We start from the raw sequence: 18,080 nt of genomic DNA on the forward strand, positions 1-18,080 counted from the left end.
TCATCAAGTAGTACTTTGCCAGATATATTGAAATATACTTGTTGATACAAAAATGGAGTGTGGAGTGTTTAATCAAAAATATTTGTGTGCAGGTCTCGTAAGGATTTTAATGTTATATTAAATATCTGTATACATAATGTAGAAGCAAAATTGCTTGGAGTAAAACTGGTCCACTTTTATATGAGCAGAGTAGTCACTATTTATTGAAATGTATTTCAGATTAAGAGCTATTATAATAGCTCACCTGTCTAAAATTGCCAAGGTTTTTGATAAAGCGGGCAGCATGAATGACAGCTGCAAGCCCAAGGTTAGACTGCAGAGTCAGTTTCTCTCTGGCTTTCTCTCCTTTTAAGCCTCTCTTTCATGTGTAGCCAAGTGAAATGTAAGCTCCGCAGATCCTCGGGGGCCTTGGGCTGATGAGAGGATACAGAAGAAAGGCAGCAGTTTGGAAAGCCTGCCGAAGGCACAGAGGGCAAAGGGCCTGGGCGATGACATGACTCCCAGACCTTTCTAAGGAGATGAATGAGAAGGCAGTGCCTCCATGGGCCCCGGACGTATTTTACCCAGAAGACTAGTCTGAGGCTATCAAACCAATTGTTTTGGCTTTATCCTTCAGATGTTGTAAAAGGAAAATGCATTCTTTTGTTTCTCTTCCAAGTCCTTTGACAATTTATCCTTAATCATTTGTGGTTTGTGTGGGAATAAGTATTTTAAAGATCACTGCACTCGCTTGATTTGAAATCAGAGTAGAATTCATTTTATTTAATCTAGGAAACCTTCTTTTGAGAAACTTGACACAAACTGGCTTTTTAGCCTTAGAATTTAATTGAAAAAGAACACCATAGAAAAACACAGCCAGATGCACAAATGTCTGCTCATGGATTAGATTGCCATAAGCTTTATGGTTCTTTCTCTGTGGTTATTGATCACTGAAATAGCCTTAGCAGTCAAGATTTAGCAAATCAGTGTGAATTAACAATTTTAGGTTGCAGTCTCAAGGATGTAACTAGGCTAACCATAATGTATATCACTGTTATCATAAGTTTTATCCTTGCCATTCATTGTATTAAGAATCTGTGATGATTTTTGGAATACTTAATAGATTTGCTTCAGTGGAAAAGTTAGTAAGTCCGTTGGGCCACTGGTGTGTGGAAATGATCTGTGAAGAAATAAATTCCTTCAATTCCCACATGAGCATGTCACAAAAGAACCATACTGTGTTTTTTGGGGAGTTTTATAGGTCTCTTTAAAGAGCAGTTCAGAGCGGTTTCTAAGAGTGCTAAGTCTGTATCTTGGTGCATGGATTTGGCTGGCATGGATTTGGACAGAGTGGGCCAAACAGAGCTAATTGAGGTGGGGAAAAAATTGAGAGAACAGGTCATAATGGTGAATAGAGTTATTTGTCACTGAGTTTGTAATAGGATTTTCGATTAATTCATGCAGGGTTCCAGTGCCTTACATTAGCTCTGTCAAGATGAACTACAGCCACCTCTAAAATGCCATCCCCTATTAAACCGTGCATGTCAGTGAATTTGTAATTTCTTCTGTTCAACCAGAAGATGAATGGATTCCACTTAGAAAACAAATGTGTGCTTCAGAAATGCACATTTTGAAATCCCAGTACTTCCTAGGAGGAACATTCTTTGCATTGCTGTATAGTGAATATGTATTAAAAATGTAATTGCTATGTGAATTCATCCAAAAGGAAAAGCATCCAGCTCCATAGAGACAAATACATTTTCAGGTGCTGTGTTTTACTGGTGAACAAGTCTTTTCCTACTGGGCAATGATGACGATGATCATAGTTCATGTATGAGGCACTTCCTAACTGCTGGGCTTTTTGTAGTAGTTTACATATGTTAACTCTCTAAATCCTCACAACAACCTAGATGAGGAAATTGAGGCACAGAGAGGTTAACCTTCTCAAGGTCACACAGCTAGTAAGTGGCTGAATGCGGATTCAGATTCAGACATTCTGGCTTCTGGAGTCTGTGTTTCCAACCCTTACCTGAAACTGCCTGATCATGGTCCCATCAGCTATGTTCCAAGAGTTAGCTTATTACAGTACTTGGTCAGTTCTCTGTCTCTTGCTCAATCACTCTTGCCCTCTTTCATAGTGATATTCATTTCTGTGTTTGTTTTCTGTTACTTCCTCAAAACTATCTTGGGAAATACTGTTATATTATGATAACCAGACTTTAAGAAATATGTAGTAGAGCATGCAGTGAGGCATCTCCATGAGAGCAGACAAAAATTCGAATCCTTTCACAGAGTTGGACACTAAAGGGAAGATGACCAAAGTTCACAGGATTGTGAGGCACCAGAGTTCCTGAGGGCATTTCCCTTCTGCTAGCGCACAAAGGGCACAGCAGAATTGTTTACAAGATTAGGTCATGGCTGGATAACTGGAGTTATGCCTTCCTAGGCAAGATCTTAAGGCAGGGTCCAAAAGTCAGAGGGCACATGAGGGTTTCAGAACTTCTAGAAGGCTCAGCTCCTGCCTCCTCAGGTTATTGGCCTCTAGAACAGCTCTCATTAAGCAGACGCAACATCACATGAATCAAGCCAACACCAGATGACTGCCAATAGCATTTTGAGAGCCAAGAATTGGCTATTCCTCTTAAGCCAAACAAAAATATTTAGCAAAAAAGTTTGGCTTACAAATAGTCCAGACTCTAAATCTCTGACTAGAAACCAAAGTAATTTTTTAAAACTATATTATGAAGTTCTGTTGCCTCAAGAGTATAAAACTTCGATCCATTTTTGGCGGGTAGTGGGGAGACGGAGGAGCCCAGGGAGATGGCAGTACAATGAGTAATGCGTTCTATTACTCTGCTTCATTAGAAAGATTAGGCTGTAAAAAAATTTTTTTTCAGGTAGTTTATGCCTGTGCTTTGCACAGAGCTGTCTGCCTCTCCCCTTCGTCCGTTTCCCACTCTAATGCCTGACACATGATTCTTACCATGGCCATCTGTATTTCAAACCTGTGAATGCTTGTCATTGCTGAACAGACACAGCAGTTGAGCCTCTTCAACATGTTATTCAAGACCCTCCATGAGTTACCTTCTGCCTACTTTTCCTACACTTTATATTCCATAATTCCTCTCCAGGAACATCGTGTTCTCTATAAAACTCCAGTCCCTCTGCACAGCATGCTCCATATCTTTGCTGGTGCTGTCCCCTCTACTTCGAATGCCTCACTCTTCTCTTTTGTTCTTCCACTCAGCTTTGCCTGGCTATCTCTTGTGTATCCTTGAAAGCTTGGATCATGTGTGACTTCCTCCTATTTCATTTTCCCACCCACTAAACTCCAGACCTGCATGCTATGTTGAGTTGACTTTGTCTAAAAATAATAATACAGTTAAATTTCCAGACGTTTTTGATCATCCTTTAATTAAAACTCATCTCTTTCCTTAAGGGTATACCTCAGTTACCTTGTGCCAAAGCGTTATACAACTACGAAGGGAAAGAGCCTGGAGACCTTAAATTCAGCAAAGGTGACATCATCATTTTGCGGCGACAAGTGGATGAAAATTGGTACCATGGGGAAGTCAACGGGATCCATGGCTTTTTCCCCACAAATTTTGTGCAGATTATCAAACCGTTACCTCAGCCCCCACCTCAGTGCAAAGCACTTTATGACTTTGAAGTGAAAGACAAGGAAGCAGACAAAGATTGCCTTCCATTTGCAAAGGTAAATTTAGAATGAGATTTTCTGTTCACCAGCTCTTCCTCTGGACCTGAATATGCAGGAATATGACTTGTATTTCCTTTTGTGAAATGATAAAATAGCTTTAGTATTTCACCGTGCTTTTAAAAATACCTGGAAGCAATTTTCTTAAAGTCACAAAAAGTAATTTTGTGCATAGGCTGTTTGTTCTTATATGAAAGATAATTTTGGTTGATGTTCTGTGTGGTATCATTTTCATATTTAGAGCCTAAATTTAATTCTAAGCCACTTTACAGGGTGTGTGTGTGCCACTTAGGGATTTTAATTTACTGAATTATGAATAACACAATGAAACATCAGTATTTCCTTTAAAATTTCTCTACTGAAAGCACACAGTAGTGTATCTACTGAATTGATAAAAATGCTTTAGAATTTTAAGTATGGATAAACACAGTGGTGTTTTTTATAAAGAAAAGCAGTAGGATATGCATTTAAATGGCCATTTGGTATATTATCAGAGAGAATGAGAAGAGCCTGAGAATGGATCTAAAACAGAAGTTCAAGAGCTTGGGATGGGTGGCATTTGAAGCTGTAATAAGCAGCCAACCCTTGTATAGAAAGAGTTCATAGTTTTCCAATGCTCTTGATTGATAGTGACAGCGCTGGATTTGTGTACTAAAGATATGTTATGGCATTTTAATTCATGTTCTCTTAAAGCTTGAGCCCCTTTATTGAAAAGGAAAATTAAATGACGAGCTTAATGTGGGATCAAATAGACTAATTTTGCTGTTTCTTCAGGATGATGTTCTGACTGTGATCCGTAGAGTGGATGAAAACTGGGCCGAAGGAATGCTGGCAGACAAAATAGGAATATTTCCGATTTCATATGTTGAGGTAAGTTAATCTGCAGAAAATTCAATCCTGTTAGTACTCAACTTAGTAAACAAATCTTACTTGTGCATTTCGGGTATTAAGAAGTCCTCCCGGGGGCACCTCGTTGGCTCAGTCAGTAGAGCATGTGACTTAATCTCAGTGTCATTGGACGTGGAGCCCATTTAAAAAAAAAAAAAACACACAACACATTTTTTTTAATTGAAAAAATTTTTAAAAATTAAGAAAAAAGGCCTCATAATCATTTTGCATTGTATACACACAGCAAATCATTAGGTTGTACACCTTAAATGAATCCAATGTTATATGTCAATTATATCACAATAAAACTGGAGTAAAAAAAAGAAAGACAAAAACCTAGCCTACAGAAGAAGGAGGAGGAGGGAGAGAAGGTGGAGAAGAAGAAATTGTCTTCACAACACAAAGCACTAGGAATACCCTGTTCCAGATCACTGGATGGATTAGGAAGAATTGCTCCATCCTGCCTACAGTTACTGAAGACTCTGAAATGTTTGAAAGTCTTCACTGTGTCCCCCTGCTAAAAGCATTCCTATGTCTTGTTAAATATTACTGTATGCTTCCTATCAGTACCTATATTGTTTCCAGGTGTTCTATTCCATTTGCCAGCTTTGGGATCAGAAGGTTGATAAACTTCTGAGTAAGGTGGGAGGTGAGTGTATGACTGTTTACTTACTTCTTTCCTTATCTGCCACATCATCAGAACTAGAATGGTGATTTGCAGAGTAGGCCTCTAATAAACATGACGTAAGGGAATGACTATTCCCCTGTGTTACCCAGCAACACCTTAGGTGCCCCCCTAACTTAATCAGCTTTACTTAGAAAGGTTATGGCCAGCCTGACTCAGTAAAAGTCTTTATAGAGAGTAGGTATAACATGGTTCTATTATTTTAAAGAATAACACAAATTAAAAATTAAATAGGATGTTACAATTTATAATAGGCCTGCATTACATCATATGTCATAAACATTCATGTCCTTAAGGCATAAGAATCTCTTGCTGAAAATAAGTTGAAGGGGTTTTTAAAGGATGAGACACAGTGCAAACAACCATACAAAGTTAGCTAAGGTCACAGAAGTCTGGAAGAAGTGAGTTCTTAGTGTATATCTGTGTGATGGATAAATAAGCGTTAACCAAGAGAAATGGAAGAAGTAACATTTTTATGGCAAGGAGACCATCCATGCAGGAAGACTGACATGTGCAAGAGCCAAAAAGTAAGAGAGAACAGGTTATTTGGGGGAATTAAAAGTAATTGTCATTTTTAGATCAAAGCATGTATCTTAAGCATGTAAAAAAGAGAAACCATCATTACTTATTTTTCCATCTTTTTATCTGAGCCATTTGTTCTGGTATAATTTTGAAAACTTTAATTAAAAATCAGTTTGACTACCGTATACCCATGGAAAAATAATTCAAACCATGTCCTTGAATTTTACCCGTATGTTCCTGTTTATTGAAACATTTTTTTCTCCTTTGAAAGTAAACAACAGAAAAAAGATTCTTAACTCTTGGGCAATCCTTTCTGTATATTATTTATATATTCTACCTGTGGGTCATGGAAAATTACAAGCATTTCCAAGTGTATGAATAGTTACACTGAAAAGCATGGGTAAGCACAAAGATTAGTAATGAAAGCTTGTCTTTACTTGTTAGGTATTATCAATATTACATGCCAATACTTGGTTTGTGATGCATGAAAAAGGATTGCTCTACTTTTGTTGTTGAGCAGGTGTAGAATTGTGCAGATAGGCATGAAAGATCCACTCCTGGCCAATCCAGAGTCATTTTGATTCACTCAGGTCATTGGGATTATTTATTCTAACTTAAGTTAGGAAGAAAAATTTCTGCCCAAGTGGAAGTTATTTTCATTCTTCTGCTTCCTTTCTTTCAAATGAGTATTTTTCTCATTGGAACCAGAATTTCACCAGTTGAGACGAGATAAACAAATCATCTATCTCTAAGAGATCATGAACATTTCTTTGATATCAGGCCATCAGATTGAAGTTTCTGCTAGGAGCAGAGCATCTGGGGATTAGTAACACCTGGTTAAGCCCTCAGGGGATTGTGGGGGGCAGATTTCAATAGCAACCTATCAAAATTCAATTATTTAAATAAAGCATAGGCTGTCTTATAAGGCAGTCTTAGATGGGGTAAAGCCAACTATAAGAAATCAAAAACTGAGCCTTTTTCCTGAAATGGTCTTTCTCTTGCTCTGTAAAATACTTGGGGTCCAGACTCTTCCCAGTATGAAAACAAGCTATGTTATTAAAATCCAATTGTAAAACATTTTCTTTTTCTTATAAATAGGCATTTAAGTCTCCATGATTGTTGGGTGCTTTTGCTTTTTTCATAATGCTCCAAAAACTGTTAACTTCCCCCTGTCCCCAGGTGTTCTGAGAGGATCAAATGTATAACATATTTTGAAGGGTCTGGCACTGCTATGTTTTATGTGTAGTGGTTTGGAGCTCAGATTAGACTGTAATCCAGAATATGGCAGAGTATAGTAATGATCAAATAAAAGAATCTCACGAGTACGTATAATGAAAGAAATGAGTTCAGAATTGAATTCTGAGTCCCAGACTGACATCTTTGATCTCCATGGGCCTGTCAGCAGAAGCTGGAACTCCCCCTCAAATCCTGCTGGTTGGCTCTGCTAATGGGAATGCTCAAGAAACTTGGTTGTGGCAGAAACTCTGCACAGGGTGGGCTTCGGGGTAGGATTGTGGACCTGGAGTAGAATCATGGGGTCAGAGGTTCAGCTGTGGAATTAGGGGGTGGGGTAAATTGAAAGGAGCTGAGCAGTAGGGATGGGTAAAGAAAATTGAATGGGAGGATTGAGATACTGAGAAATAGAACTGCTGCTAGAATAGTTTGCCTTCCTTTCTTGTCTTCTTTCTCTTTCTCTTCTCCCTCAATACCCCATAAGTGTGTAGTACAATCTGTACCTGTATTAGAATAAGGGAGTAGAACTGTGGTGTGGTATAACCACAAACAAATGACCCTTTATTAAAGTAAAAAATTCTTCATGGTTTGAATAGCGCGGGAGCCTGTAGCTGAGGAGAGTAAGTAGGGCAAAGAATGGCTGTATAAATGGCTTTGAATTCTTCCCTTGGAGCCTTTGTTTAAGCTCCTAAGATGGTGTTGAGCCATAGAGATTGTGGATTCTATTCTGCTTAGACAGGATCTACCTAGAGTTGAGCAAGCTGGAAAGCTGAAAGGGGTAGGGGTCTCTTAGGGGAATCTGGAGAATTCTTGAAGACACCATGCCAGGATATGTGTAAAAGGGTGTATTTGTCAAGGACTGAATGCAGTATAAAAAAGAAATCAGTAGCTTGCTTCTTTATTTGTTCAAAAATACCACTCTTCTGCAAAATAGGGTAGAAGACTTTTAACAATGTCATTAATTCAGAGCTGACTCATTCAAGTTTAGCAGTTGTATGAACAAGTATGACAAGGTTCTTAGCAAGCAAAAAAGTTTGAATGAGGTAAATGCTAAATATGGGATTTGGGATGTTTCTCAACCATTGTGCATTGTAGATTCTGGTGAACTCTGTAAGTTTTTATTAAGTTTATCATTTTATTTTGGATCTTAGTCATTCATTTGAAATATCACTTGCCCAGTTTTTTTAAACAGCAACGAAAAAATTATTTAGCAACCTGCTCCTCTGCTATAGATGTAGTATACAGATAAGCATTCCTTATGTGCAGATGGCATGAAGTAGGTATGGCCCAATAAACAGCTATGCCTACTCTTTAGTTTCTGCCGGAAAGAAGGGCTATATTTCTCATTTTTTAGATCTCTGTCACTTCTTCTGACAGACTTTTCCTCACCCTTTTATCTAAAGTAGTTCCTCCTCTTGCAGTTGCTTTATCGTATACACCTGTAGTGTGATGTGAGGAAAAACTTGGACTCTGGAATCCCAGATGGGTGGGATTCAAGTCTTTGCTCTACCACTAAGTGTCTAAGTGCCTTTGGTCCTTTGTCTTCATTCATACAATAGAACCACTTCATAGGATGGGTTAATTCCAACAGTACTTATAAGCAGTGCTCTAATGCCTAGTCAGAGCTGGGTAAGTGATAGCTGTGATTATCATTACCATTGTTATTATTCCCTTAGAGCATTTTATATTCTCTTCAACTCTTTAGAGTTGAAGAGGTTACTGGTTGATGTGGTTACTATCTCCCAGCCCCCATTAGGAAGTGAGCTACTAAGGGTAGCACTTTATCTTCTTTCTGGTTTACCTTGGTCCCTTGAGATTCTTGTATAGTTCCTGCCCATTGTATGCTCTCACTAAATATTAGTTCTATGAATGAATGAGCAACCTAACAACCTTCAGAGTGAAAGGTTCTAAGGCAAAACCTTAGATTTTTTTAGATTTTTTAGATTTTGACAACTTTTACATTTTTCAGCTAATACTCCCATCATTCACTACCTAGGCATCTAGTTCATCACTGATTTATCTTAGTGTTATTTTAGGAAGCTCCGTTTCTCAAAGACTAAAAGGTCTGTTGTGTGACCTTAGTGAGATATTTTTCTTTTTCTTTTTTAATTGTTGAGGTTGGGTGAGTATTTGGTTGTGCTTACTTTAGAATTTTTCTAGACCAAATAATGGTAACAATATTCTATGGATTAGATCTTGAAGCCCTTATTGATTACTTATCTCTAATGTACAGATGACTCCCTCATACTTTCTGAGATGAATTTTCCCCGCTAAGGACTATTCCTTTGGCTTCTTTGAGCAGAGATGGGTGACCTTATTGTCAGGGATCCTCATTCTTTAAAATAACATTATTGAGTTATAAGTGATATACATTAAACTGCACATATTTAAAGTATACATTTTGATGAGGTGTTATTTTCTGTTTTCAACTTTCAGGAGCAACCCACAGGCAAATCTTGGGAGATGCTTCTGTGGCTAGGGAAGAGAATTGTTATCAGCCCTAACAGGGAAAAATCGTATGTGCAGGTCTCAGAGAGCACAAGTGGCCTTAAGGGTAGGGGTGCTAGCTTTCTCCTCTACAGAGTCAGGGAATTGGGAGCTATCATCTGTGCTCCAGGAAGTACAAAGTAGAGGTTTAGGTACATAGTTGAAAGTTGCCAAGGTGACTGACCCTTGAAGGAGTTCAGAATAGCAGTAACTTTCTTTCTTAACGTAAAGCCTTTGCTCTAGAGAATAATAAGAGAAGACCAAAATAATAGTTGTTTTTCTTAGAAAGAAATAGAGAAGGGAGAGAGAGTGGGTGGGGAGAGGGGCAAAGCGAGAGTGAAAGAGAAAATCTTCAGTCTCCCAGCCTGGGGCTTGATCTCACAACCCTAAGATCATGACCTGAATCAAAATCAAGAGTCAGACGCTTAACAGACTGAGCCGCTTAGGTGCCCCCGAAATCGTGGTTCATGATTATTAACCTTGATTTAATAATCAGAGTTGATTGAACAATATAAGAAGATATTTTATCATCTGTTATTTTTCAGTGTATTCTTTTCCTTTAAAATTGCAAAGTAAAATGTTCTATTAATTGAAATCTTGTTTTTAAAAAGATTTTATTTATTTATTTGACAGAGAGAATGGGTAAGAACAAGCAGGGGGAGTGGCACGCAGAGGGGAAGGGAGAAGCAGGAAGGGCTCAGCAGGGAGTCCAATGCAGTGCTCAGTCCCAGGACCTTGAGATCATGACCTGAGCTGAGGGCAGATGCTTAACTGACTGAGCCACTCAGGCACCCCTGAAATCATTTTTAATAAAAGAAATGTAGGGAAATTCAGGGAAGTTAGAATAACTATATTGCTCCACATCCAAATTTCCCCCTTAATTCTGAAGTAAATTAATTTCTATAAAAGAAACTTAGAGAAGTTGTTGGAAAGTCAGAGAGGAAGAGTAGCTATGTTGCTTACCACACTTCTTCCTTCAATTCTGAAGTAAATTAATTTTTATAAATGAAATTTAGAGATATTATTCAATAAGGGAGAATTATTCTGTTGCTTAGCAGCATACTTTTGTTAATTGAGAAATGCAGCAAGACTGAAGGGCAAACCAGAGGCTCTTATTTGGGGTCTGAGAACTGCAATTCAAGAGACTCAGATTTGAGCAGGAATTGAAAATGTTTTCCGAAGTGGGGAGAAAAGAGGAGGGCTTTTAAACACAAGAGGGGATTTCCAGTAAAGCCACATAAATTGTTTGTCAGAAGTTATGATTGGTACTGACAGGTAGAAGTTATTCTTATCTGTACATGATTGGTTGTTAAGGGCTGTCACTAAGCAAAAAGTCCATTTGTAAGTAAAAGAAAAAAGTTCATTTCTCTTGAAATGGCAGAGTTGCAGCTGGTGTCCCAGGATGATTGTGGTTTGGCAGTGACCTATATTTTAAAGCTTACCTTTTCTTTCAGGTGGGGACATGCAATAAGCCTTGCTTCCTTAGTGTCCTCCTGGCTCCATTTTAAATAGCTCTCCTAGCAAGCCTGACTCCATTTTGATGCTTCTTTCACATTTCTCCCCTTTGATTGAGATCTTTCCTTGGAATGATGTGATGACCAGCTAGTAGGTCATCCAACATTAGTGTAGGCATCCTCAGCTCTAGGAAGGCTCATTCTTAGGAAGTCATGTCCCACAGAGGAAGGAAAGTAGAGGTAGGGTGATTGGTATGTTTGGGGAGAGCTTATGACCCCACTCGCACAACAGGGAGGTTTTCAGGAGACAAGGTTTAGGCATTGTCCTCACTTAAGCAGCTTATCAGATTTATGACAGGAGTATCAAGAAGTCTAAGTGATTAGGCTTGGCCTTCGGTTAGAAGCTGTTGAGCAATAATTTCAGTTTCCTGAATCATGGTACAACATTGAGAAAGGCAGAGAATTAATAGTTGCACTAAAACTAAGGATGAACAGATTAATAAAACAATGAGTAATATTATTTGTAGTCCCTTTCTTAGGATGGTCCCCATCCCCGTTGGAAGCCAGCTGAATAAATATGGAAATCTAAGGTTAACCCAGCTTGTTATTCCAGGGGAATGAGTTCCTTTTAGGGATTTGGGGAGTTTGAAAAGCTTAGTTGTCTCTAATTCCACCTGGTGGGATGTATAAATCCAGGTGCAACAGGAAGTATTTGTAATAGCACAAACTCCTTCTTGGGCATCCAATAAGTAGTCTAAAGCTACATGGCTGTCAAGGACCACCCAGAAAGGAAAATCTAAAGATTTCTTTGAGTCCTAATGGTTCTAGCATTTGATCTGGCCATTCTTTTTGTAGTTTTGGATAGGTATCATATCATGGGTTTGTTCCATGCAGTTCCTATCCCAGCCAGGAGCTAAAAAGTCCACCAAACTGGGTTGTTTTGAAGGGTTGACCCTTCCAGGGAGGTCATAGCCTTGGCAGTGACCACACCTGTTGTCCTCATTTACAGAGGGATTGTCATCGGGGTAATCCTCAGTTATACTAAGGACTCTCTTTCGTCTTCCTGGTTTCTGGGAACCTTGAGTTATTAATTCAAGAATTGTGAGTGGAGTTGTTAAATTACCCAGGAGACATTGTCCAGGGAGTCTCCAACTATCTAAACAATCGAATGTCTGTGGTTTATTTTTATATGCACAGACAAATATGTGTCCTGAGGGTACACAAAGTACACCTGCAAGTGTCTGGTTATTTATGGATTCGTTTACCAGTATGGAAGAGAGCATATGATCAAACTAGGGATCTATATGTAGGTTAATGTAATTATTTCTTCAGGCATTGAGTGGCTTGTTTGCCCAGCCTGTAGATCTCATTTCTAGTTGGGAGAAGGTATTAAATAGAGGAGCAGGACAAGTTATACTAGGAGTATATGTATTTTTGAGTGAAACTATTGATAGAGGAGAGCTCATGGATATTGTAACTACTTCTTCAGATAGGAGGGACCTCAAAGCCTGGGGGATTTGTTTTGCCTGGCAGCAAAACTATTCTGACACAGTAAGTGGAGCTTGAAGGGGTTATTTGATTTATGCAGTAATTCAGAAGGGATGGAAAAATATTGACAGGTGTAACAAAGGAATCAGCTGTTTTACCATGGTTGGTAAGGGGCTGATGATGACATATCCAGAAATCAGATAAGTTTCCTGCTTTGTCCATAGTGTGGGATAACCAAATAAGGGTACTTTTAGTACAAATAAGGGTACTTCTAGTTTCCCTGTGGGCTGAGGACAAAATGAGTAGGATGAGGGGAATCATCTTTGGGTATAGTAAAATCAGAACTCTTTAAACAGAGTTAAACAATTGAAACCAGGAGTAATAAGAAGAAATTAAGCAAAAGTGCAATTATTGCTGTAAAAGGGAGTAGGATACCCAATATTTCATTAATACTCATTGGCTAAAGAGTTTATTATTTTTATTTTATTATTTTTTACTTTTTTAAAAAAGATTTCATTTATTTATTTGACAGAATGAGAGAACACAAATGGGGGAGCAGCAGAGGGAGAGGGAAAATCAGGTTTTGCACTGAGCAGGGAGCCGGATGTGGGGCTCAATTCCAGGACTCTGGGATCATGACCTGACCTGAAGGCAGATGCTTAACTAACTGAGCCACCCATGTGCCCCTGAAGAGTTTAATATATAGGCCTGGTCCAGATTCTTGGAAAGCAGTCTACATCGGGTGTCATTTGCTTCTAATCTGCCTGAGTGGACTTCAAGGTGGTCTTACACTCTCTGGAGACTTTTAATTTGAGGTCCCCAAAGGCTCGGGATGACCCTTCAGGATTAATGCCCTTTTAAAATGAATCATACTCTTGAGTTTAGCAGCACATTCAGGATTGATGCCCTTTTAAAATGAATCCATACTCTCGAGTTTAGCAATACAAGGATTGGTTAATAATTCAGTATGATCCTAACTGTTGGAGCTGTAAGGTATCTTCATGGAAATGATGTTTCCAATAAACATAATCACCAAATTGGAGGTCATAGTAATGTATGCCTTTGTCTCCCAGGAGCATGCTGTGAAAAGATTGTTCAATGAGGTATACTTTAATTTTGAGGGCTTTTATGAGTTCTTGCAGTAGATTAAAAGGTCTTCTTTTAACAAAAGTGGTTCGTACATTCCATAATCTAGCCTCATAAGTCTGCCAGTGATCATTTCATAGGATGACAACCTGCTTTTTCCTGTAGGTGTCGACCTAACATTGAGTGGTACCAAGGGCAGAACTCTGGGCCAAGGCATTTTAAAGGATTCTGTGGACTTTGTCCATTGATTTTTTTAATAATCCTATTGGTACATTCCACCAGTCCTGAGGACTGGGGATGGTAAGTTCACCATAAAAGTGTAGGTTGAGCCAGATTTTCCAAATTGAATTACCTGATCAGTGAAATGGAAACCTCTGCCATGAAGCTCTGAGAGAATTCCACAGCAAAAATACTTTATTTTCTAATAGTATTTTACCTAGTGATGAGGCTGTGGCTCTGTGGCATGGAAATACTTCTACCCAATGAGAAAGCATACAGATGATTACCAGTACAAATTTGTGTCCCTGAGAAGGCAGCAACTGGATGAGGTCTATTTGCCATAAAACAAAGGATAAGAGACAATGTCCAATAGAGGAATGAATGGGCTTTCTAGGTTTATGTTTTGGACGAATTTTACATTTCTGGTATACTTGGGAAGCGGCTTTGAGATATGACTTCTAGTAGTACTGTTTTCCCCATAGGATCATTTTGTCAGTGTTCTGATCAGTTAAGTCATGGGTATATTTATTGTTAGTACAGGGGGACTGGCTAGATCCATTTGGATCTATCCATGCATTTTTTGTTGTTGTTGTTTATTTCATTTCTTTAAAAGATTTTATTTATTTATTTGAGAGAGAGAAAGCAAGAGAGAGCACATGCAGCGGGGAGAGGGAAAAACGGGCTCCCTGCTTCCCAGGACCCTGGGATCATGACCTGGTCCAAAGATAGACACTTAACTGACTGAACTGAACCACTCAGGTACCCTGCTTTTTGTTTAAATTTGCATCCTGTTCAACACACTTTTTTCTCATTTTGTTGGACAGCCAAGTGTGCTGTTAGAAAGAAGATGGCTCATCATATTGATTAAGGCCTCAGCCAAGGTTAAGGATGTCCTGATTATATTGGGGTGAATTGAGGGCTGCTTTCTGGGCAGCTGCATCAGCCAAATGCTTTCTCTTACTTTCTTCTGTATTTGCCATAGAGTGTGTAGGAGTTTTTATAGGCTAGAGATTTAAGTAATTGAATGGCTTCTAAAAAGGTTTCAAACATAAGTGCTTTTTTTTAAAATTTGGCCAGAGGAGGTCAGAAAACCTCTTTGTTTCCAAAGTATTGAAGTCATTGTCCAAGTGTACTATTGTCCTCCCAAATGGAAGCAAATAGGAATTGGCTTCTAGAATTGATAGGAATACTGAAAAGGGCATTACAGAAATATATAACCATAAAGAATTTACTTTCTGGTGGTATAGCTTAGAGCAAGGTGGGAGGATTAGGCACAATGGGTGTGGAGGTATAACTGTGTTGCTTAGTGTTCTCAGATCCTGTATAAACCTAAATCCCTTTCCGTGGATGGGATAGGAATGTTTCAAGGACTTGTATGATAAACAATGAGACTGCTTAACATATTCTTCAGTAATGGGCTTAAATTCCTTGAATAGCCTCTGCATTCAATTGGTTAACATTAGGTAGGGGCTTATTGTCATAAATTTATTTTTTATTGGTAGTAAACAATGCATGCAGTCAATACCAGTTGCATTTTTAACCATAATTCAGGTAGAAGGACTCTAAGAAGGGATTTGGCTCAGTTACAGTGCCTAAGGAAACTAGGATAGCTCTGGACAAGGCTGCTTGAGGATTGTCAGTTGGGGGTTGAAGAAGTAAAAACCCTCTTGAGAAAAAGAAATGTGAGCTTTGTATGCCTCAGGAAATCTGTCCTAGTAGGTGAATAGGGGCAGAGGGAACTAAAAGGAATTGATGAGAATGGGCCCATGTTGCAAGGTGATAGGGAGGAATTTGGAAACAGTCATGGATTGACTAAAAGCACCCAGCATTTATATAGTTTCAGTACTCTGAGAAAGGGGAAAGATGAAGCTGGTGGGGTTGAGGACTGAGTGTAGCTCCAGTGTCTGTTAGAGCTTTAGTTACCTCATTCGTAGTGGTCAAGTCTGTTTTCCCCAGGAGTTAGTAAAAAACATGTGGAAAATCTCCTTTTGATCCTTAAAGCTTCTTTGTTTTGGGAGTATTTAGGTTGGACTCCCTGGGAGGAATTATGGTTTCAGAGGCTATTGGTCTTGTAGGAGCCTCTTCCATGGTAAACAAAACTTTTCCGAGTGTCTGGGCTCAGTAGTGGCAAACCCCTTTAAGGGGTGGTTTGCCTGGTAGATTTGGAAGGTAAGTATGGTTGTGTTTGTAAGCTCATTATTTGGGTGGCTTGAATCTGGGTACTTAAAACTTAGATGGCTTTTTTCTTATTTTTTCTTTGGATTAATTGGCTAATTGTTCAGGCAGGTTGACTAGCCTGTGAGGATCCATAGTGGTTCGGTTAAGCTGCTTAGGTTAAACAAGTGTGCTTACTTAGTTATTTATTGAACCTGTTCAGGAAGGTTGAGTTAAAAAGGGTGGATATTTCATATTTAGTTGAATCTAGATAAGAATGTAGTTTTTAGATTCTTTCAGGGAGATTAATCATAAACATTTTCATCAGGTTTTGAGTACATTGTTAGATCTTTTTCCAATCAATAGTTTTAGGAAAAGGTTTAGGAATCTTACAATAAAGTTTCATGGGTTTTTTTTTTGCTAGTTTGAGAACATTTGATTGGTCAGTTGCTCTCCACTTACTGAAATTCTCAAAAGGATTTTGCTAATTTACTATGTCCATCCATTCTTTAGCTCTGCCTTCACCAATGAGCATGGGAATCAGTTGGTAAAGATTGAAGTAACCTTGTTGATAAGTTTGGATCACTAGGTTAAATTCCTTCACAAAACTTACAGGATTCTATTTAGGATCCAGGAACTCTTTAGTAATAGCTCAGAGTTCTAGTTTTGTCTAAGGAGTAGAGGTCACAGAGGGGGGTCCCTGAACCACCTTCATTAGATTTAACCTTAAAGGGAGTGGCAAAGGCTAGTGGCTCAGGATCTGAGTCAAGTTCAGCTAGTGAAGGATAAAGAGGTGGTGGGCAGGCAGGAGGAGGAGCAGAGGGAGTACAAGCAAAGACAACAGATGAGCCTTTGAAGGACTTCTGCAGTTTAGTGTGTCTCTAAGACAGCTCAGATTAACCTTGATTAATTTCAAGTTAGCATTCTGCAGGGAAGCAATTTTGGAAGTACTTGTGCATTTAGAGGCCTTGAAATATCAATGAAAATAAGCTTCCCACTTAAGCTGTTTTGTCTTACAACCTCTTTCAATTGGCTGCACAGGTAACCCAATTTAGGAATTTCAGAAGAGCTCCAGTGGGCCACTTCAATTGTAAGTTATCCTGAGTAATAACTGCTCAGCATGACAAACGTTTGCAGGACAAAAGCCCATAGTTTTATATGTAAAGTCCACAAGACTTCCAGAAGGAGACTGATTAGTAGCCTTCTCTTTAGAGAATAAACTAACCATTTTCCCATTTTAACAAAGAGTGTACTCACCAGACAAAACAGGAAATTTACAAAAGCTGGAAACACAGGACAGCCAAACAGAGACTGAACCTCAACTGAGTTGGGAGGTTCTGGACCAAGAGGACTACTACTGTAACCGAAAAACACTGAGGAGATAACAGAACACAGTGGACTCTTGCAGGACACTTACACGAATCCACAACTGCCTAGCAACAGCAGTCACTTTGAATCCCACTTCTGACACCATGCTATGTCAAATGAGTAATGCTGCAAGACCGAAGAGCAAACCAGAGGCTTTTATTTGGTGTTTGAGAATTGTAATTCAAGAGACACAGATTTGAGCAGGAATTGAAAACGTGTTTAGAAATGGGGAGAAAAGAAGAGGGCTTTTAGTGGCAAAGTGAGGATTTCCAGGAGAGCCACAAAAATTGTCAAAAAATTACGATCGATGGTGAAAAGCTGGAGCTATTCTTATCTTCACATGATTAGTTGCTAAAGGCTATCACTAAGCAAAAAGTCCATTTATAAGTACGAGAAAAATGTTCATTTCTCTTGAAACAGCAGAGTTGCAGCCTGTGTTCCAGGATGCTTATAGTTTGGCAGTGACCTGTATTTTAAAGTTCATCTTTTCTTTCAGGTGGGGACATGCATAAGCGTTGCTTCCTTAATGGCCTCCTGGCTCCATTTTAAATTGCTCTCCTAGCAATACCTGCTTCGTTTTGATGTTTCCTTCACACTTTTTAATTTTTAATTCTGATAATGGAACACACTGGAGTGTGTGTGTGTGTGTGTGTGTGTGTGTGTGTGTGTTTAGCACTGTGGGTTCTGTTTCATAGTGCATGTGTTCTTATCTTCTGAATGTTACCAACTTGATACAAATAATTGTTGCCTTTTGTTCTGCTACAGTGATAGAGGAAAAAATGGGCACTGGTTTCTAAATTTC

At 38.9% G+C, this 18,080-nt stretch overlaps 1 protein-coding gene across 3 annotated transcripts in view; it reads left to right on the plus strand.

Annotated features, from left to right (window-relative positions):
- Positions 1 to 18,080, plus strand: part of SH3RF1 (SH3 domain containing ring finger 1) — a 217,346-nt gene that overhangs the window by 144,778 nt on the left and 54,488 nt on the right. For all 3 annotated transcript variants that reach the window (XM_032332580.1, XM_032332579.1, XM_032332578.1), the window contains exons 3-4: positions 3,419 to 3,694; positions 4,469 to 4,564. In XM_032332580.1, coding sequence (XP_032188471.1) covers positions 3,419 to 3,694; positions 4,469 to 4,564 — 372 coding nt within the window. The remainder of the gene's footprint in view (positions 1 to 3,418; positions 3,695 to 4,468; positions 4,565 to 18,080) is intronic.

This window comes from Mustela erminea, chromosome 2 (assembly GCF_009829155.1).
Source record: "Mustela erminea isolate mMusErm1 chromosome 2, mMusErm1.Pri, whole genome shotgun sequence".
NCBI lineage: Eukaryota > Metazoa > Chordata > Mammalia > Carnivora > Mustelidae > Mustela > Mustela erminea.